Source organism: Rhinoderma darwinii, chromosome 6, assembly GCF_050947455.1.
Source record: "Rhinoderma darwinii isolate aRhiDar2 chromosome 6, aRhiDar2.hap1, whole genome shotgun sequence".
Taxonomy (NCBI): domain Eukaryota; kingdom Metazoa; phylum Chordata; class Amphibia; order Anura; family Rhinodermatidae; genus Rhinoderma; species Rhinoderma darwinii.
This window is the reverse complement of record NC_134692.1, coordinates 127,621,574-127,644,369: the sequence shown is the minus strand read 5'-3', so window position 1 is coordinate 127,644,369 and position 22,796 is coordinate 127,621,574. Positions and strand designations below refer to the sequence as shown.

General features: G+C 43.9%; 1 protein-coding gene across 2 annotated transcripts in view; it reads left to right on the top strand.

The window, feature by feature from the left end:
* LOC142655777 (BTB/POZ domain-containing protein KCTD5) overlaps positions 1 to 22,796 on the top strand; it is a 35,527-nt gene that overhangs the window by 6,129 nt on the left and 6,602 nt on the right. Inside the window, exons 2-6 of one of the 2 annotated variants that reach the window (XM_075830328.1) lie at positions 9,412 to 9,520; positions 12,011 to 12,102; positions 15,810 to 15,905; positions 16,252 to 16,368; positions 17,845 to 17,970. In XM_075830328.1, the coding sequence (XP_075686443.1) occupies positions 9,412 to 9,520; positions 12,011 to 12,102; positions 15,810 to 15,905; positions 16,252 to 16,368; positions 17,845 to 17,970 (540 nt within the window). The remainder of the gene's footprint in view (positions 1 to 9,411; positions 9,521 to 12,010; positions 12,103 to 15,809; positions 15,906 to 16,251; positions 16,369 to 17,844; positions 17,971 to 22,796) is intronic. The other variant, XM_075830329.1, reaches the window with a different exon arrangement.

Genomic DNA, 22,796 nt, shown 5'->3' with positions numbered 1-22,796 from the left:
CATTGTTGGGTATATATATGACGGAGCGGAGTCCTCCATATGTTCAGTAGAAATAGTCCTATTTCTGTAAAGGGATATTAGGTGCCAATAGTTTTGCAAATTGCTCAAACCCTGTATTGCGGCACATCGAGTTTGCGTATTGTCATTGGAGCAATTGTTTTAGGGGGTGATATGTCCGTAATACTGCAACCATATGAGTACGTGTGAAATTTGACTGTACCATATGGCATTTCTTTACCTTGACTTATTGGAAGCAGGTTCCCAGTGTCACTGAGGCCATAAGAGGTTTTTTGCAGGCAGAAAAATCTGCCTCAAAATTCCTTGAGCTATGTTGAGGCAGATTTTGACCTGCCTGCAAAGTCTTGCGTTTTTGCCCACGGACTTTGGGAGCCGCGGGCTCAAAACCCTGCGAAAGAGGCGGAACCACGGCAAGAAAGACCATGCCCATTTTTTTTATTTACAGCGACCGGCTAGAAACTGCCGTGGAAAAAAAAACTGCTCCGCCTCCCGTTGAAATCAGTTTGTTTTTTTTGCCACTGAATCAGACGCTGTTTCAATGTCAAAATCAGCATAGAAAAAGCTCAGTGTAAAGTGGGCCTAAGGGAGCATAACCCTTTTTAGACTTGATTGGCACTATTGGGGTGGTTTATTGCATACACTGCATTAATGAGTTATCTTGTATCTGCGAACCAGTCCCTTATGTGGTCTTTCCAGGTATTTACTTGTGTGACCAGGACCACTGAACATCTACATCAGGGGTCTCAAGCACACGGCCCCTGGGGCTGTCATCTGCGGCCCGCGGGACACAGAGCCGCTAGTATCGGCTCTGCTCCGAGACTCTGGAATTCCCTGACATCGCTGTCCACATATGAACAGCGATGTCTGGGGCTTCCCCAGAGCCGGAGTCCCATGCAGAGCGCTAGGATCAGCTCTGCTCCGGGACTCTGTGGAATTCCCTGACATCGCTGTCCATATATGGACAGTGTCAGGGTCTTCTCCAGAGCGGAGACCCGGACAGAGCGCTAGTATCGGCTCTGCTCCGGGACTGTCGAATTCCCTGACATCGGTGTCCATGTTTGGACACACGATGTCTGGGGCTTCCCCAGAGCCGGAGTACAGTGCAGAGCTGTAGTACAGGCTCTGCTCCGGGACTCTGTGGAAATCGCTGACATCGCTGTCCATATATGGACAGTGTGTCAGGGTCTTCCCCAGAGCGGAGTCCCGGGCAGAGAGCTAGTACAGGCTCTGCTCCGGGACTCTGTGGCATTCCATGACATCACTGTCCATACATCGACAATGATGTCAGGGGCTTCCCCAGAGCAGGAGTCCCAGTGATGTTAGGACCACAGCTGGAGTCCCAGGAAGAGCCTACTAGCACTCTGCCCGGGACTCCAGCTCTGGGGAAGACCCTGACACACTGTCCATATATGGACAGTGATGTCATGAGCAGAGCTGGAATCCCAGGCAGAGTGCTAGAAGCGGCTCTGCTTCGGGACTGCAGCTCTGGGCAAGCCCCTGACATCACTGTGGCAGCATCTGCGGAGGGCACTGTGGCAGCATCTAAAAAGGGGCTGCCCAATCTTGACATGTCTGTCTGCCAAACGCTGCCAACTGAGCCGCCGGACTGCATTTAGTGACATTTAAACTGGAAAACTGAATTGTTGAAATAAGCACGTGGAGAAATATCTCAAATTTTAAACCTAGCGGTATTATTATAGTAATGTAGTATTATTATTATTATTATTATTATAGTAATGTAGTATTATTATTATTATAGTAATATAGTGTTATAGTAGTCCAAATAAGTAATTTATTAACAATAATTTTGTATTGTATCAAATTTGAAAGTAATGCGGCCTGACCACTTCACATTTTTTCTATATGCGGCCCACTTACCCTGCCGAGTTTGAGACCCCTGATCTACATGGAAGACATTGTCTATTGCAGCCCATTAACAGGCTGTGGACTGTTTGGTTGAACTTGCTTGGCAGGAGAAATGTAAATCTACAATTTTCCTTAAAGGGGATCGGTCACCAGGACAGCTCACACTAGATGCCCTGATAACAGTAAACCTGTGGGCTCAATGGCCTTCAAAAATGGGCTGACCAATGTCCTTAATAGGGTCCTAATTCTGTGCGGCATGCACTGCAGTGTATATGGAGTCTTTTACATAGGCCGTGAAAACGAGCGCAGATCAACGAGACAGGGTGTTGATCATTGCTTGGTTATGTATGGGGAAGAGCGATTGTTACTATGATCTCTCATCCCCATTTCCATCATGTCGGCAGCACATCTCCCTGTTTACTCAAGAAGATGTGCTGCCGACAACGATGACTATTAATACTGCATAAACGTTGCGATCAGTTGATGAATGAGCGTCTGATCGTTGCCATGTTTACACAGGGCAGTGATTGGGAACGAGCGTTCGTATGGACGTTCCTTTGCCAATGATTGGCCCGTCTAAAGGGGCCTCAGCCCACATGACAGGCTATCCATTTGGTTAATCCCTACTATTTAGGTTTCCTTGACCATAAGCAGATCAGTGGTCCCCCGCCCCCACCTGCTGGAACCCTTAGCGATCAGCTGTAATCTGTAGGGAAACTTGTCAATAAGTGTTCACTTTCCCTGCAGCGCCGCCACAGGAGAGACTAAGAATTGTTGTTCCTCATTGATTTCTATGGGGAAAAAGCACAGGAGATCAGTCCACTTTCCGCAGCAATAATGGACATGCTGCGGAAATAAAATTACGCACTGCAGGTGAATTTCATGACTGAGTTTTTCCGCATCGTGTGGATGACCCTTTGCTGCTACTGTATTCCATTGCGTTTTTTCCGTTTACAATTCCGGATGGGAAATCCGCAGCAATTCTGTTGTGTGGACCCTTAGAATTGGTAACCCTGTCAGGTGATCGGCTGGGGGATGAGCTGCTTTGCATACAATGTGCACTTAGGCTTCGTTCACATTTTCTTCAGGGTTCCGTTCTGGCGTTCCGTCAGAACGGAACCCTGACTGTAACAAACGGAAACCAATACCAGATCAATACCGTAGTAGACTGCGCTATTCATCCCGTCAAAACGACGGAACCCTTGCACAACGCTGATAAATGGAAACCATTTGCACCAGATCAGTCACCATTGAAATCCATGGAGATGCAAACAGAAACCTAAGGGTCCCGCTCTGACTGAAAGCTCCTACGGAACGCCAGAACGGAACCCTGACGCAGATGTAAACTAAGCCCAAGTTTTGCAACTTTAGTGGCGCTTTTAGTGGGGTTTCTAGCGCCCTCTAGAGTCATTACGCCGTCTAAGTCTAGTGTACTTTTTTGTTTTTTCCCCCAGATCTACAGCTTTATAAATCGTGTTTACTAAATTTGCTAGAATTTGAACATCCCGATTCAGGCTACATTTTGCTTTTTTGACGGACCGGTGGTGAAGGCGATCCTGGAGGCTCAGCTGCTGCATGACATCACTGTTTTTCAGGTTTCTACTTGCATAACATAATGATTATTCTCTAGTAAGTGTTTATGAGGTACACAGGGGAGAGGCGAGGTCTTGGGAATACTTTTATTTATTTGCAAGATGTTCGCAGCCGCTAAATGAAAATGATGACATGAAAGCATCTGTTCTCCTGGACGAACTTCCTTTCCCTTGTAATGGTATAAACCCAGCCTGCAAATTCTTCTTTACAAATGACGTGCAGATGAAGAACGACAAACGCTGCACATTGTGATAGGACGAGATCGCAAATCACATTTAACCAAAGACCAGATATCGCTGAACAGTCGCAGATTCTCCATTGATATTATGCAAGGACATTGATCATGTATCCGGTCGATCGATTCCACCTGGAGATTAGATGTATTTATTCTGGACAGTCGCCTTTTAGGTCTTTGGAAGAAGAGAAGTGAATAAGTCTTCTCGTTATACTAATCTATCTAGTTATCTGCTTCTGGGAAAGCTGGGTGACCACCAATATGGCCACTTTTACAGGACTTTTCCTCTGCAGGTTTTGGTGCAGATTTCAATGTGCAATGCAAATCTGCTGTAAAAATCTGTAGCGTTACCACAACCGAATTGACATGTTACGGATTTATTTTTCAAAACCCCTTCACGTGTATTGTGCAGTCCAATTATTGGGAGATTTTTTTTTTCCGTGTGGAACCTGCACAAAAAATCTGGCGACCTACTGAGACCCCTGAACTCCTCCGTTCTGCACGTAAATTGACCCACTGTGCGTATTTTCGGAACCGCAGCATATTTTTATCTTAGAATTCACAAGCAGAATTGCATCTCCCTAGTTCTGAAGAAATACACGGCAAAACCCGCAGCATGAAAACGCAGCTGTTTACGCAGCAGAACTTTAAAACCGCACCGAAAAACGCACAATCCGGTGCGTTTTTACCTGAGAATTTCCTGCATATTGCTCCGGTTTTGGTGCGTATTTTCCGCAGCAAAATGCGTATTATGTGTGGTATTGAGGCACGTATTTGCGCGCGCAAATCCGCAGCTTAATACTGTACCAGCGTAGTCAATGAGATTCCAGTAAATCTGATGCACACGCGGCAGTATTTTTTGGGAAATTGACCTGCAGCGCGTCCATTTGTCTTGCGTTTCTTCTTGTGGATTGTATCTGCCTAGTTCTGTGGAAAATCACGCCCAAAAACATATCAAAACTTGAAAAAGAAAAAAATTAAAAACGCACAATTAGGATATGTTCACACGGCAAACAAAAAACGGCTGAAAATATGGGGCAGTTTCCAAGTAAAAACAGCCCCTGATTTTCAGCCGTTTTTTGCAGGGTTTTTGGAGCTGTTTTTCTATTGTCAATGAGAAAAACGTCTCCAAAAAGTGACGCATTACTTTTTACAAGGCTTTTTTTTTTACGTGGCAGTTTTTAAAAACTGTCGCGTAAAAAACGCCCTGTGGGAATAGAACGCCGTTTTTCCCATTGAAATCAATGGGCAGATGTTTGTAGGCGTTCAGCCCCCGCATTTTTAGCTGTTTTACGGCCCGAAAATCAGCTGAAAATAGCCTGTGTGAACATACCCTTAAGTGGTGGTTTTACCTGCGAATTTCCAGCGTATTGCTGCAGTTTTGGTGCCTGTTTTCTGCAGAAAAATACTCAGTGTGCATGAAGCCTTGGGGTCAATACACACGATGCGTATGTGTGCGGCAAAACCGCAGCGCAATACTGTACCGCCATAGTCCATGAGATTCCAGGGAATTGTGTACACGCTGCTGTATCTTTCGGGACATTGACCTGTGGTGCGTATTTTTGAAACGGCAGCATGTCCATTTATCTCGCTATTCCGCCTGCGATTTTTGGCTCTATAGTTCTACAGAAATACTCTGCAAAACCCACAGCATGAAAACGCAATTTTGCAGCAAAATGTAAAAACTGCACTGAAAAACTCATCAAAAAACGCACCTTCGGTTGCGTGTATTTCCTGCAAATTTCTTGCGGTTTTGCGCCGTATTTTCCGGCAGCAAAATATGCAACATGTTCATGTAGCCTCAAAGTGTAAAAACTGCAGCACAGTCTGATGTAACACGTGCAGGTTATGCGGCAGAATGTTTCCGCCACGTGTGACTGATGTGTGCAGAAAATCCACATCAAAACCGCAGGTAAAATGTGCACTTAGGCCCTGTTCACAGTTTTTTGCAGGCAGAAAAATCTGCCTCAAAATTCCTTCAGGAATTTTAAGGCAGATTTTTGACCTGCCTGCATTCTTTGCCATTTTTTTGCTGCGTTTTTCTGCCTAGGCCATTGAGCGTCGCGGGCAAAAAAGCTGTGAAAAACTCTCTGCCTCCCATTGATGTCAATGGGAGGTCAGATGGAAACGCCCAGAGAAAGGGCATGTCGCTTTTACTCGCATGCGGTTTTCCACTCGTGGGGAATAAACGCCTCCCTCTGAGATCAATGGGAGGCGATTTCAGACGTTTTTTTGCCGCGGTTTCCGCTGCAAAACCTGCAGCAAAAAAAATGAACAGGGCCGTAGTGTGTTTTTAGATGAGTTTTTACATTTTGATGTGGAAATAGGTGCGGATTAATGATGAGGATTTTGGAGCATTTTTAAAAAAAAAAAAATAGTTCGATACGATTCTGAGGTGGAAACACAAATTATATTGACATGTTGTGGATTTTAAAATCCACATGGAAGGTTAATTTACGTGCGGACAAAAAAAATCTGAAATGTGTAGGTGAGATTACATAAAGTTTCATAAGCTTTGCTGGTACTGTATTACGCTGCAAGATTTGCCGCATAAAAATACGCATAGTGTTACCCAGCTGTTTTAGATTCCTGAATGGCAATTTTGCCTAGATAAAAAGGACTTGTCCGCCCTCCTAACGTGTCCGTTCTAGTAATTACTTTTATTAACGCATGCTGGAGCATCTTTTTTAGAACTCTGCTTTTGCCGACCCTCTGTTATTCCTCCTGGAAAATTGTGAATAAGTCTGCAGGCTGTACTAACCGTCTGGCACACATTGTATACAGGGCTTTTAGTTAGCTTCACGAGCGGTTTATAAAAGCAAAGGTTAACATCTTAAATCATTTGAGGAACTGGTAGTTATGCGTGGGCTGTGCCTGGTATTGTAGCTCCCCCCCCCCCCCCCCAGGCAAATAAATGCAACTGCTGTAACACCCGACATGACCAATGGACAAGTGTGGTGCTGTTCTGGTCATGTGACTCATGTCTTTCAGGAACATCTATCGCACAGCTTGACAAATTCCAGTAGCCAATGTGCCCAGATATTTACTAACTTTAGTGCCTACATCCCCCCCCCCCCCCCAAATCGGTTTAAAGGTTTCCACTGCGCGGCCACTAGAAATGCAGCTGTTCTACTCGAGTGCTCTTAAACTTTTCAGTTTTTGTCCATCTATTGAATTTTGCCACCATCCTATTTTTCATTAGAGGCTTTACATTATTCATGCTATTTATGTGCTTTTTGCACATGATATCCTGTAGTGCCGCTGCCTCCTGCATTTATGGGAAGTCTTTGATGTGCCATCTTTATATAATGGTTTTAAGACTAATGGAGTACCATCCTCTACGTAAGGATGTGGAGAATTAACACATCCCTAGAAAAATGTAAATCAACTAGAATGTTTCATCGTAGTCCATCAGTGACCTGTCCACTTCCCTTATTGGTATTGCTGCTCTTTGGCTTCCAGCGTTAAAGACGTGCTATATATTAGAATTATTGGTGATTTGCTCAGACAAATTAGAATAAATATGAAATTCTCAAATCTCTGGCATAAAAAAATAGTGCAATTGTATCAAGGAGCTATGTTAGGAGGAGTTCCAATTTATACCTCTGATGGAAGGTAGCGCTGTATCTCACTGTATAGACATACGGTAAGATGTCATCCGAATTCTCTGGGCAAAGTGCTACTTGAAGTGCTGTGCCCAGGGAAGCCCCTGACGTCACTGTCCATATATGGACAGTGATGTCAGGGGCTTTCCATGACAAAGTGCCCGGCCAGAGCCTCGCATGCACTTTGGCCGGATGGGGAGGTCTCGTATCTTGGGATAGCCCTTGACGTCACTCTCCATATACAGTGTCCTTACGAGCTTTAAAAACCTGTAAGCCCAGGACAGAGTGTTGGCAACGCTCTACCTGGGGGTTCTGCTCCTGTGCCCCTGATGTCACTGTTCTGGTACCCTAAAACTCCTAAGGTCACTGTCTATGAACAGTGACATCAAGGACTTTCCCTGAGATGGTCTGGTCGGGGACTCCATAGTTGAAAGCACCTGACATCACTGTCCATATATGGACAGTGATGTCAGGGGCTTCCCCAGGCTCAGTGCTTCAAGTAGCGCTGTGCCCAGGGAGTTCAGGAGATGTATCCCACTGTATGCCTATACAGTGGTATATGCCGCTACCTCCCATCAGTTACACGTCGGAACTCCTCCCAACGTATACCTCTGACAGAAGGGTAAAAACGATGTGAATCGGGCCTTAGATTAGCAATCACAGCCTTGTAATTTGTTAATCGCTAGGACTGTCACACAAGCTTCCTATCCAGATCACGACGTGACAGACTTAATAAGTGACACGTTAAATTGCCCAGATCACCAGCATACCAGTTGTGCCCTGCTTCCTTTATTTTGCCCCATGACATATAAGCTCATGTATGGGGTCCACTTGCCATAACATCTACTGTGCCTATTGTGACTCCTCAAAGTAAAGAATGTCAACTTATTCATATATGTGGTCACAGCTAAAATGACAGGCGGCACCGTTGATGACCCACTGTGTTTTAAAGGGGTTTTCACACAAGAGACATTTGACCTATACACAGGATAGATGTCATTAATGTCATGCGGCGGGTTCAACCTCTGCACCGATCTCCAGAACAGGGTCCCCTAAACCCAGTTCTGCTGCTATGTTGCGGCTGAATCAGGTGAATTCTGACCATGAAAAAGGTTATATGGTCGGGAGCTACAGAAACAGCGTAACTCGCTAAGCTACGCTTTTTCTGTAAATCCCATAGAACTGAATGGTAGTTACGGAAACTGCGTAGCTCGCATACTACACTGCTTCCGTAACTACCATTCACTACTATAGGAGTTACGGAAACAGTGTAGCTCAGTGAGCTACGCTGTTTTAGTATCTCCCAACCATATGACTAGGAAGTAGCCGGGAGTCAGCGTGAACACAAAAAGCTAGAACTGGCATAAGGGGGGCCGCGTCATAGAGATGGGTGCTGGTCCCCGAAGTGGGACCCGCATCTATTTGACATAGCCTGGGAAAACCCCTTTAAGCTTAGATAGAATTGCCGATTTAGATGTTGAAAAGTTGCACTTATTTGGGCCTCATTCAGACACATGTTTTACCCAAATTTTGTTCTACTGAACAGAAGATACAACCCATAGATCCATATATTGTTTGGCAGAATGAGGCCTAAGCAGCACTGTACACCATATTGATCTGGGTGCCAGACTAGTTACCGGTGTGCTATGACTCCCGCTGTACACTGTCCTGTGTTGAAACCGCATTTGCATTGACAATCTATAGCCCAATAGAATTTTGCTGTATGTATAGTATATAGCATTACCAACAAGTGCAGGACAATGAACCGCCGCCGTAAGCTGCTTTGCCATCTTGCAAATTGTGTTTCCATTCAATTTATAACTTCCCTGTTTTCAGTATTCAAAGAGCTTTGGAAACTTGATTTGCATGTGTGTGTGTGTATACTTTTCTATTATGTAAATTTTTGCTTTTCTACTCGGATGGCTTAGGTAACCCTACTGCCGAAAGGAACTGCTGCGATGACTAGCCTGGCATTGGTTATAATAATTGGTTATAATGGTTTATATATATTTTTTTTTTATCAGGACATTTATTTTAAAAAAAAATTAAGTCCCCACCCCGGACTAATGTCTTGTGTATGTTGTTTGTTTTCAGGATGAAGCAGGTGCCTATTTAATAGACCGGGACCCCACATACTTTGGTCCAGTATTGAACTATTTGAGGCATGGGAAACTGGTCATCAATAAAGACCTAGCAGAAGAAGGTGAGTTCCCTGTTTACTATGAAATTAGTAAAAATGGCAGTGATCGGGCACGTAGACCAGTATTCGATTTAAAGGGTTTTCCTCTGCACAGAACTGCTGCTGTCCGGGCTATGTGCAGAAAACTACAGTTCAGGCCCCATTCAGAAGGAGCCAGGTTGCTCCACAGTCCCTTCGTTCTGGCGATCAGTGGTGACCCTAGCAGTCCGAACCCCGCCAATCATGAAGTGAGAGCGTATACTAGTTACATCACCACTCGTATAGGTGGAAAAACTCCTTTAAGAATCCTCCTGGACTATATAAACTGGGGCGCAACTTTATTTTGCAATTGACTGTCCCCTTATCCTTGTACTTAAAGAGGCTCTGTCACCAGATTTTGCAACCCCTATCTGCTATTGCAGCAGATCGGCGCTGCAATGTAGATAACAGTAACGTTTTTATTTTTAAAAAACGAGCATTTTTGGCCAAGTTATGACCATTTTTGTAGTTATGCAAATGAGGCTTGCAAAAGTCCAAGTGGGTGTGTTTAAAGTAAAAGTACAACTGGGCGTGTATTATGTGCGTACATCAGGGCGTTTTTACTACTTTTACTAGCTGGGCGTTGTGTATAGAAGTATCATCCACTTCTCTTCAGAACGCCCAGCTTCTGGCAGTGCAGACACAGCCGTGTTCTCGAGAGATCACGCTGTGTCGTCACTCACAGGTCCTGCATCGTGTCAGACGAGCGAGGACACATCGGCACCAGAGGCTACAGATGATTCTGCAGCAGCATCAGCGTTTGCAGGTAAGTAGCTACATCGATTTACCTTCAAACGCCGTGTTGTCAGACGCTGACCCTCCACACGTGTTGTCTCTGCTATCGGCGAAAGCCCTGGATCGAACTGGGAAGACAAAGACTGAATTCTAGCCAGGACACTTCCAGGACTCTAACCTTCAAAATATTCCATATGGTTTTCTACTTTTTGACACTACTGTCTGGATTAGTGCTTACTTTCTATACAATAAATTATCTTTACCATCTATGCCAATTTAGAGATGACACTGCTGCCAGGACTTATAGCGAGAGCCTGATTCCTGCCCCATCCTCACAGTAAGTGATTTATTGAAAGCTCTCCCTATCCCCAAACTCATAGGGGAAAGCTGTCAATGGTTCTGTGGACAGGGAAAGTGGGACTCGCAGAATTTCGCTGAGAGTCCTGGCAGCGTTTACAAGGTTATTTACATGAAAACTCTGAATCGGATCACAAACTTTATCCCGGAGTTCAGTGTATTTCCCCCTCCCACCTCCCTATCTTGTGATGCCCTCATAAGTAGCATAGGAGACCTGACAAATCCTCTTTAAATAACCTGGTGTGCGCAGTGCTAGAACATCCTAATGTATATACATTTCTGATGTTGGGATACCGGCTGCATTACATCGTTTTTTGTATTTTCTTTCTGTAAGGACAACTCTGGAAGTAGGATCAATCCAGAGGTTTATATCCACCTCCTGATCCTAGGACTGTATGGTGGAGACCTAAATAAACCATCTTTAGCTTAGCAGTCCTTAGCGTGTAACTAAACTTTTTTTTTTAATTTAAAAAATAAAAAACCTATTTCAGTAGTCTTGATCAGTGGGGGTACAATCACTGAGACCCCCACCGATTGCTAAAGCGAAGCAGCAGAAGCGCTCTAGTGAGCGCTGTGCCACTTCGTTTCTCATTGGCTTTGCTGTGTACGGGCTCAATAGAAAGTCTGAGTCCGTACACCGCTCACTCGGCTTTCCGAGGAAAGCGGTTTAGAAGCTAAGCGGCACAGCGCTCAGACTTCACCAATTAAAACTTCTGACACGTCACTATGACTTTTCAAAAGTTTTTTTCAGTTTTAGTTATGCTTTAAGGAAAATGCATCACTAGATGAGCTCTGGTCTCTATCCAGTAAGAGTTGTAGAGCCCCTTCTTTAAACTGCACTGCAAATATTTCCAATGATTGTTCCTGAAGCAGTATAACCTGTTTGTTCTGAGGGTTTTCCAAGGCGTGACCGTTTCATACGAGCGGCTCGTGTGACGTGATGACTGCTGAGCCGTATTGTTCATCAGTCACTTCCTGCTGTAAATCTCCTAATCAAAATATTATTACACGATAACAACTGTCAGGATTTCACACCCGGCGTCACTTTAAACAGAATTCTGCTTTCAGACTAATGTACGTCAACTTTTCAGATACTTTGCCGGAGGGTTTTTGTGCTGATTTTTAGTTCTTTAGAATACACCATTACCATCCCAAAAATGACACCCGATGATTGTTGTATTCACTGTGAGTTGCTTATTTGTTACTGTCGAGTGACTCTAAACACACCGGCCTGATGCTTCTTGGTGATGTCACTAGTAGATTCACCTTGGGTTATATCAGTTTTCTGAATCCACATATAACCGGCTTCAGGTTTAATGATTTTCTTAAAATCATAGATGTCACTTGCTAATATAAAAATGTTGTTTTTTGTGTCTTTTTAAGGTGTTCTGGAGGAAGCAGAGTTCTACAATATTACATCATTAATTAAACTAGTAAAGGATAGAATAAGGGAACGAGACAGTAAAACCTCACAGGTAAGGCATTCTGTCATTAGCGGACCCGGAGAAGGTCCGCCATTAGGAGTAATCTGAATGACTGCACTATTAGAGCAACTGTCTAGTAGTAAGCCTAAACATGCTGTGGACGTCAGTACCTGTATGTGATACTTATCTGCTATATTCTTTCCTTAGTACTTCCTGCTCAGCCACTTTTTAGGGCAGCTCAATTTGGGCAGAGCTGTGATCAGTGACTACCTCAGACTCCCTGTAAGACTGAGCTCCACCTACTGTCTTATCATTGGTTCAGGCTGCTCTCCCTCCCTCCCCACTGTAGCTCTGCCTCCTCAGATTGGCTGCTGCGTATAAACACAAGTCGATCACATGATCACCAATAAGTCTGCGCGGAGAGATGATTTCTATTACTGAAAGGGCAGACTTATTATAAAGTTCTTAATTAGTAAACCATTGGGAAAAAAGCTGAAAATCGGGTAATGGTCACACATACTGAGGTGAATGAGCCCTAGTAAGGGGGCCCTGTAATAGTGCTGTGACGACCCTCCCCGAACAACTGTTATAATAAAAAAATTAACCGTAGGACACAAATTATCTCGGCAAACCCAGAATGTAGCGTTTGCCGTGTATTAAAGTCCTCTTATAACTAGTTCATTTACCTGAAAGCTGATCTCCCCTGCTTCTCTTGTATGCCACAATTAAAAGGCTTCAGCTGCGGCCTTCGGGAGGACCAGGAGACCTCTCCAGAATGGCATCTTGGCTGTCTATAAAATCGCATTGTCTCTCCATCTAAGGGAATTGAATGATGTGAGTGCACAGAGTATTTCAGCATTTTATAAATCACCGAGCAAAAAAAATGGTTGCGCGGGTTCACCCCAGATTGCAAATTGAGCCTGTTTTGTGGTGTCGTTGCCCTGAAGGTGGAACAGTGTCTTTAACTCACGTACAAATTCTTTACCCTTGACTAATTGTGGCTCCAGGACTTAGGATCAGCCGACAATAAGCACGTTGCACCAGGGGTTTATTTTTAGCTGCGGCAGTGACTTTTGTATTTAAGTGTAAGGTCAGATGGGGATATGGGTCCGTCTCAAGCAAGAGTGTTACTACTCTGCCAGCGACACCTACGAGGCCGGCGTGTCAACAGATAGGCTCACGTGTGATTACTGCAGACACTTTAAAACAAAATGCATCATATGTTAGATGGGGAATTGGCACGATCATGTATTATAGTCAATCCCATCTGCAGAGTCCTATAGAGCACTTTCCTGCAGCTCCCCACTCTGGCTAACACAGGGGGCCCCTAGCATGTGCCCTGTTTTTTTTTTTTTTTTGGGTTAACCAAACCCCTTAAAAGAAACAAAAACCTTTTGATTCCCATAGGATGCATCAGAGACAATCTGGCAAATAAGCGTTCATTCGAGGTTTCGTTCCCCATCGTTGCTCATTCATCAGCTGATCGGATCTTTTATTCGGCCAGAAAAATGATCACTAGTCGGCAGCACGTTCTCCGTTGTAAACAGAGGATGGGCTGCCAACATGATGCAGTTGCATTGGGATGGACGATCATTCGTCCTCATACATTGGGGTCCGTTCACACGGCGGATTTTGCTTGGTGGGTCCCACCGCAAAATCTGCCACAGAATTATTCCTGCCGTCGTCATGAAGATTCCTCCTCCCATTGACTTCAGTGGGAGGTTCGGGTGGAAACCGCCCAAAGATCGGGCGGGACACTACTTTTTCCCGCTAGCTGAGAAAAAAAATCAGCTGGTGGGGAAAGAAGTGTCCGACTCCCATTGAAATGAATGGAAGGTGGAATTTTGCGGTGGGCTCCGCTGCAAAAAACTACTGAATAGTGACATTGCGTATCGTCACTCCACACTCGTTTCCTTAGTAGTAGAATTCCTCACGGGCGGACTGCTACTGCCAAATACTTAGAGGTTTAGATAAAGGAACTGCAGCCCTTCCCCCTCCAGACACAGCTAATCTTGTAATGGCCTTCCCTACATACAGGTGAAAAGAGCAATGTCTAAATAAACCTGCGTGTATATATTTAGATGCTTCTATTTGATGGGTGGATGTAACGTGTCTAGGGGTCCCGCGTGCGGTGCTACGTTCCTCTTTCCAGCCCCTTCACTCTCCAGCTTGTGACTCTGAGAAGCAACTATTTCAACGCTTTGACTCGTAGCATCAACAATTTGTTCTACGACTTCTGGCATCTCAATAAACCGAGGGAACGAAAATGCACAAAATGTTCCATAAAAGGAAGTCCTCGGCAGCAGCAGATACTGGACAACATTAACAAAGTGCCCTGTATGTTTTATCTCCGCAAGGACAGACAAAACACTCGCTTAGCTCGGCTTATTTACGTCACCCAGATAACAAATCTCCGATTTAGTCATGGCCGTTCATTCTAACAGCATCTGTGGCCTCCGCTGACACTCACACTTGTAGATCCCCCATCACGTGGAGGAGGCTCCTTGTGTTGTGGGATCATTCGAAGAATAAATTCTACAAGGGAATATTACCGCGAGCTCAGGATTCCCGGACGGGAAAGCTCATAAGCTAATTAGTGCAATGTGAGGCTGAAATCCGCAGGCAAGGAAAGTCCCGGTAAATGCACATTATGTACTGTGTCACCTTTTTAAGTCAGCCTATTCATGCATTTCCAGGAGGAATAACAGAAGAACGCTCCAATGCAGAGTTATAAGAAAAGATTCCACAAAATGGGAATATGTTTAGTTACTAAAAAGTGTCAGAAAAGCTGCCAGGTTCTGTCTAAAGCGATGTTCACATTTTATTTTATGTTTTTGCTTGGCGTATACGTAAAACGTAGGCCATGACGGACGCCTAACAGTGGCATCCGTTACTATAGACTTTGATGGTCTCTGTTTAACGGATACATCGTAAACTGGGGTCACGAGTAAATGCCGTATCATTAAACAAATACCATTCTAGTCTATTAATGATGATGGATGCCACTATTAGGCATCCATTTTAACGTGTCCGTTGCCCATAGACTACAATGGTACTTATTTTACATGAAAAGCCCATGATGTATACATTAAACGTATACCTATGATGTAAGTCATACACTGGCATATGTCACCCATAGGCTCCCATGTTAAAGTGTGTGTGTATATAAACCACGCTCCACTCGTCGACCCCCCCCCCCCCCATGTCACCCCATACTGAACAGTGAGCACTGTATAAAAGAAACGCCCTAAAACCAATAGAGAAATTGCGTTTTTGTTTTTTAGTTGTCTTCGCAACTTCACCCACGAAGTAAGTATTTTTTCAGTTTCTCTGGCACATTAAATAGTGTCATTAAACTACATCTCGTCCCGCAAAAAAAACGCTCTCATGGGTATGTTGACTGAAAAAGAAGTCAGGACTCTCTGAAGACGCTAGGATGAAGAAACTAAAACTGGTCTTGTCCTGAAAAGGTTAAAAATCCGATAAACTAAAAATAAACTTGTAATGTACTTTCAATAGATTTTGAGATGAGTCCACTTCCTGCAGTAGTCTGGACTGCCCACTTACTGCTTCTAACAGTTGGAAGGGGGCGGTCCAGACTACAATACAAGCGCTGACATGGTCATGAGGCTGCGGAATACAAAGCTTAATAGCCAATAATCCGCGTTTGAAGGGGAAATTGCACTTTTGCCTCTTGTGAATACGAACGAAATTTGGTTTCTTTTTTAATAACTTGTTGCATTTTTACTACTTCAAAGGTGCCAGTTAAACATGTTTACAGAGTTCTTCAATGTCAAGAGGAAGAGCTAACCCAGATGGTGTCCACAATGTCGGATGGCTGGAAATTTGAACAGGTAAACTGGTCGAGATCCTGGGCGCTTGCACACGGCCGATAACGTTACCATGTTAGTACAGTGATCATGTGACCACAAGTCCAGGCATTACGCACCTCACATTTGGTAACTGATTTCAGGGGAGTTGTTTTTTAGTGTTTTGGATCAAACAGGTGACATTACTTCTTGATACTATGCCAATATTGTACATGAATCAGATAAGTGACCAACTCCTCGAAATGACCGTGTAGACAAATGGCGTAGTACCAAGAGCAGGTGTGACCTGGCATTACACACATAGCGCTATGCTTTTCTACACTGATTTGCTTTGTGCAGCCTAGTTACTGTGCGTTTACTCTGGTTGCAGTTTGTCAGCGTAGGTTCCATGTATGGCTGCGGGCGGGATCATCAGTCAGAGTTTCTGCTCATTGTTTCAAGGGAGGTGAAAGTGGAGGAGACCAGCCTCCAGAAATGCAGCGGCGAGGTGTGTCCCTTTCTGCACACTGCTCTTTTCTCCCAAATCTTCTTTTCTGCTCCCCTATGCTACATGTACACATGCATGGCCTTGCATTCAGCACTACGGGAATATTGCCAATGGGGTCCCAACGTCTGTCGCTAAACCCACTGACTAACTTTTAGCTTGGATATGGCACCTTCTTCTCAGCTGGTCTTTTATTTACCTGAATATTTCAAGATCCAATTCCGATACATTGCCTTCTTACTTGGTTATCTTGTTTAAAGTCTTACCTTTAACTTATCTGCCCGTCCCGCAGCTGCTCCTATTTGGCGGGGAGGGGGGGGGGGGGACTTTGGTAGAAGAAGCATAATATAAGTTTAAGGGTTCAGGTTTCAATCCGGAGTTTGAATACAAGTAGATTTAAGACTGCAGAAGTTCTGAAATGTTTCAGTATCGAACTCCTATGAATGCCACATTTTCTATACCTGCTCGTAGGCAGTTCTGTGATATTTGACAACATGGACAGACCTCTTCGTTCTCTTATCCACATAAATCTGCACCCTAAGGGTCCTTTTACGTGGGCCGGGGAAACTAGCGCTGATCAAGAAGTCTTTTGCAAGGAGCAGTCATTGGTTATGTATGGGGACGAGCGCTCGTTACTACGATCGCTCGTCCTCATACATTTGTATCGTGTCGGCAGGGGGACGTGCTGCAGACAACGGTAATCTTTAGTGCTGCATAAACGATACGAGTTTGCTCATTTATCGGCTGATCATTGCCCAGTTTACATAGGGCAATGATCGGTAATGAGCGTTCATGTGATTTACTTGCTTGCCCGATCATTTGCCTGTGTAAAAGGGCCTTCACTTACCTTGTCAGAGTATATTTCTAAATCTATGGCTGTCTGGTCAGTAATGGTTTTTGAAAATTGGGTTAGAGGTGGGGTCGGGATGACTTAGTGAGACACCATAAAGGGGTATACCGTTACTCGGGCCCCAGTCTGAGCTAGAGCGGAGAGTTGGACCAGTCCTGTCCATGTACGGCATTGGGCGCGGCATCCCCCGGTGATAAGTTTCCAGTGGATTACGGGTTATAGTTCTGGATGGTGGGCATCTGAGGCCAGTAGTAAGTGTTACACTGTCCATATACTTGAGAAGTCAGCCAAACCCCACTATCTTGAGCGTCTGTCCCCGTCCCCCCACATCGGGCATATTGGATCTCCCCATCCCTGATCCGTCCCACCAGGGGATAAGCAGCTGCCAGTTTTATTTTAGTGCAGTTTGGCCTAGTCAGTCCTCCAGCCGTTCCTCCGGCCACCACTTTACATGCAGATACCGAAACCCTAAGTCATTTTAAACAATCTAATCAAGTGAAATGCGTAATGTACATTTCTGCGAGGTGTTTTTGTTGCTGACCCTTACTTTTTTATGCTTCCAGTAATGTTTTATGTGCCAAAATGTGATTACTGAAATTTTCATTTGCTTCATTTTTCTTCTCTCTAAGCTTGTCAGCATTGGTTCTTCCTATAACTATGGAAATGAAGATCAAGCCGAGTTCTTGTGTGTGGTTTCAAAAGAGTTGCACAATACGCCATATGGCACTACCAGTGAACCTAGTGAAAAGGCAAAGGTAAGTTGGTTGTGCTGGGAAAGGGGAATTATTCTGATTTTCTTTAGCTTTCTTCTGTCTCTTTTTGAAGGGGTTGTTTGGCATTAGAAAAAAAGATGCCATTTTTTTTTTCTTCCCAGAAACAGCGCCACTGTTGACATGGGCTGTGCCTGGTACTGCAGCAATTAATGGAGCTGAGCTGTAATACCAGACACGGCCCATAAGACAATAGTGGAGCGGTTTATGGAAAACCTTTTTTTTTTTTTTTTTATAATCTCATACAAACCCTTTAAGAGCATCTCCTACTGAATCAAGTTGCTTAGAGCAATTATAGCGCAATTTAGACCCTAAATTGCAAACTGGGGCATACCATTAAAAATAATCTTTCAAGTTAAATGGGTTGTCCAGGAGTAGAAAAACAAGGCTGCTTTCTTTCAAAAACCGCACTACAGATACCATAGGTTGTGTGTGTGTGGTACTGTAGCTCATCCCAATTCATTGCACTAGAGCGGAGTTGCAATACCAGACACAACCTATGGACAGGTGTGGTGCTGTTTTAAAAATAAAAAGAAACAGCCATGTTTTTCTTAATCTGGACAGCCCCTTTAGGACGGGGCATTCTCTTTTGACAGCAACCACCGTTTAGGAAATGGCAGTTTCCATTAGAAGAAGGATTTATACATGGATGATATTTGAGTTTAAGGTTTATGGTTGGAGCGCAGGCTTTAGAATCAAAATGTGCATTCGACATGATATCTCTAAGCAAGCTGCTTAATGAAACCCCTTCCTGCGGGTTAATATAGAAGTTAATAAGCTGGGTGTATGAGCTGCGGAGAGCGTCACCACGCTTAGTCACAGTTGTTAGCAGTATTACTTCCGTTATCAAACGTCTCCAGAGTTGTGGTTATTTACTCCATGCAACATCCACTGACACGATGTCATTTTAAAGGGGTTTTCACACTAAAAACGTATCGCCTCTCCACAGGATATGTAATTGTATGATCGGTGGGGCCATAACCGGTCACTAAAATGTGGATCCTGAGCTCCGTTTCTCCTCACAGCACGATGGCAGTGAGGAGGATTTTGACTGGAGCAATGGCCGCTCGTGTGCCCTTCCGCTCCATTCAAGGTCTTTGGAGCTGACCACCGGGATCTATTCTAGTGATCGGTGTGGGGCCCCCAGTGATCATACATTTATCACCGATCCTCTGGATAAATGTTCTTAGTGGGAAAACCCCTTTAATTATTTGCTCTCTGAATGATCATTTTTTTTTTGCTATTCACTTGGAGACCCAAGTCACTTATTACAGAACGGTCTCCTCCCAGATTAGGTCAGGCATACAGGTAGAGAATATTTTTATTTCTCATGCGGATAACATCTAGCAATAACTTCCATGTCCTATTATGTCTGTCAAGTTTTTGCTGCATTTTGTTGCTCTCAGTAGAACGACAAACTTTATTTCAGTAATAACTTTTTTTGATCATTAATACAATAGACCATGTTAAACTTTCCAGTTAATTAGTAAAATTAAAGGTTGTCTCAAGAAAACAATCCCTTGTTAAAAAGAAGCCAGCCCGGCGATCAGCTGATTGCCGCGGGGCCCGGCTTCTCTAAACCCCGGTGATCAGTTGTTATCGCTGTCATACTATTCATGTAGCACTACACGCCGGCCATTCAAATGAATGGTCTTCCATGTAAGGCATGGACACGACCGGTCTGTCAGAACGGGAGCCCCTCTAGCAGACCAGCTCTGTTCTGGTTCAGAGGGGATCCCGAGTGGGGGACCACCCTCTGACATCTCTAATCTATAGACTGCCATTTACAAAGCATAGCCTACTGGTTTGGTGCTGCTTTCGTTTAGCTGCAGGTTGTTTTTGCTTGCCGTCATGACTATATAATAGAATTTGTATGTAATGCAACCCTGTGTACATCCAAACCAGTGGTCTGAGTCTAACGTGATGACAATATCTATTAGCATGCGGAACAACCAAGCCACGGATTGCGCTCGGTGCATCCGCCCCCCCCGGCTTGGTGCATTTGTGCTTGTAGTTTGTTTTTCTATTCTTTTGTTTGCACTTACAAGTTTTTGTTTCCGCTCCTTTTCTTTGCACATGCATGCTGCATGCTGGTACAGAGTGAGGACGAAGAGACGGATTACGATATGAATGACTCAGATTAAGTTTTAAGTTACTGGTGAGCGCCAGCTTTCCTGACACCCCTCTGCTCCCGATCCTTCACCAACCTCCCAGTAGATTTACTCATTCTCCTTAGTGCGTTGTTTGGCATCTGAACCCTTACGCCATGGGAATAAATGGAGACTTCTTCTGCATGGAGTTCACGGGGCACTATATGGGATTTGGTGATTGCTTTATATTTTATACTCACTCTATAGACCTCTGATTACCTTGTAGCCAATTTAGCAGCCTTTATTCTAGACGACTCTGCTTCAGAGATCCTAAGCATATTAAAGGATTGTCTTGAGCGGTCAGTAGCTCACGTGTTTGTATGAGTAGCAGCAATAAGCTTATGCCTGCGACATTCACCGACACGGCTAATTCGTTCTCATACGATGATTAGCAGCGTAAGCATTGCATCAGACTGGCCAAAATACAATGTAAGCTAATGACCGGCCCAACAGCCACACCAGTTATCATGGCGCTTTTAGGTCCAAAATTTTGCACAGATTATCTTAATATAGCTTCATTGCGGTTTGAACTTTTATTTCTGTAATGCAGAGCTCCAAATCCACTGGTATAGGCAGATTCAAGAGATATAACGTTCTGGCTGCTGCAGCTGCCAGTAGAGGGAGTTAAGAAGCAGTATGCAATAAGCTCTGCAGCTCCATCTGGTGGTGGCTACAAGAAGCCAAATGTGTTAATTCCATATCTGTGTAAAGGGGATTTGAAGCTTTGTATCCGAAAAACAAAGCTCCCAACGCTATAAAGATCCATTAAGAAATGAATCTGTTATAGTGAACCTATTTTGACTGGAAAAAAAAAAATTGTGTTGGGCGGACATTCAGTTTAAAGTAAAACAAATGCTTTTTTGCTTGCAGTAATGGCTGAAGACTTATTAAATATGGATAGGGTTATGTACTTTTAATTGTCTAATAGGTTTCAATGTGCTTATTTGGGAGGTTGCAGCAGAATGACAGGAAACAGAACTTTTCTGTGCGTGTGTATATAGATAAATTGTGTATATAGCTGCTGACAAATGCAAACCTAATGTATGGCGCCTTTTGCTTAAAGTGAATGTCCACCCTTTTACTTTTATCTGAATCGGTCAAATTCTGTCATTTTTAAAGTTCTCTGCACTATAGCTTTACTTTTCATTTTTTTTTATTTTTTATTTTTTGGGGGGGTGGGGTCTAGCCCTATTTTTGAGGAATAAGTTTTTGCAACACAAAGTTCCCTAAAATCTCTGTTCTACGGTGTCCACTGACCTGAATGCTCGAGTTCCTACACTTCTCCCTTAGTCTCTGTGCAATGTAGGACTTTTACCACCCCCCCCCCCCCTAAATAGCTAATATTTTAACCCTATTAATCAAGCAACCTAATCTACCATCATTTCCTGATATCCAGTGGGTTTAATATACTATTTTTCCCTGATCTCAGGAGTGATGTCACACACTTGTTAGACTTCCACATAGGCCAGTACTGGAGAGGGGAGAACTACTCTGATATCCTTTAAGGGCCGCACCATAGTAAAGCAGATGACTCTGATTCAATTCGCTTGTTCACGTCTCATTTGCTTCCAGCTGAACTCCCGAGTTCTCTGGTGTTCGCGCCAGCAATGTGTTATCCTGTAATGTTATATTGTCTAGGGAGTAGTCGCTGTTTATACTCTATACACCTGAGCCATGGAGGACAAGTCCAGATCTTGCTAAGATGAAGTACAAGGCTGCACCGGAGGTTTTCATAAAGAATCTTTCACCAGATTAGTGACACGGACTGATCTAGACCAGTGGTGGATAACACAATTGAGTATTATGGCCTCACGTGTTACCTTTTATTTTTCTCAAAGATCCTCATAAGACAACCACTCAGGTTACATAGCGGATATTGCTCTTAAAGATGACTTCTCCAATCTCTTTACAGGTTTGTAATAGTAAATATTTGTATTCCCCATAATTTAACAATTCTGGAGCATATTTTCTTAGAATCCTGCATTGTGCTGTTCCTCCATTATTCCTCCTAGAAATTTATGGATAAATTGATGATTGGTTATTACCAGTTGGGGGTGTGTCTCTACACAAACTGACCCTGTCCAATCATTGATGGTGGTGACTGTAGGGCCACACCCCTTTGACAAGATTGGTAACACCCAGTTTTCAATTTATAAATTTCCAGGAGGAATAACACCGGAACGGCACAGTTCAGAGCACTAAGAAAAGATCTTCCAGAATTATTACATGGGGAATAAAGTATTTACTAAAAAAGACATGTCCGGAGAGGAGACAAATCCTCTTTAAACCAGAGGGGAAATAAACTGGTCCCTGAGAACACAAGGACGCTCACATTTGACATGTCTTGAGGATTTTTTGTTTTACTTGTCCCATGACCACAGGTGAGGAGGACCATATTTTAAACCTAATCCAGGTGTTGGGGAAACGGTTCACTGAAGGCAATGTTGTTCTTAGGTCCACCATTCTTTGCTGATAAATATATCTTTATAGCAGGTGGAGCTTTTTTGGATACAGATCTCCAAATCCCCTGCGTAGACAGATGATAGAAGTAATTAATGCTATATGCATTACTCTACTGAGCTCCCCCTAGTGGTGGTGTGAGCAGGCAGAATTTTATCCTTTAAATATGGATTCGGAGCTGTGTAACAGCCAGGGCGCTCT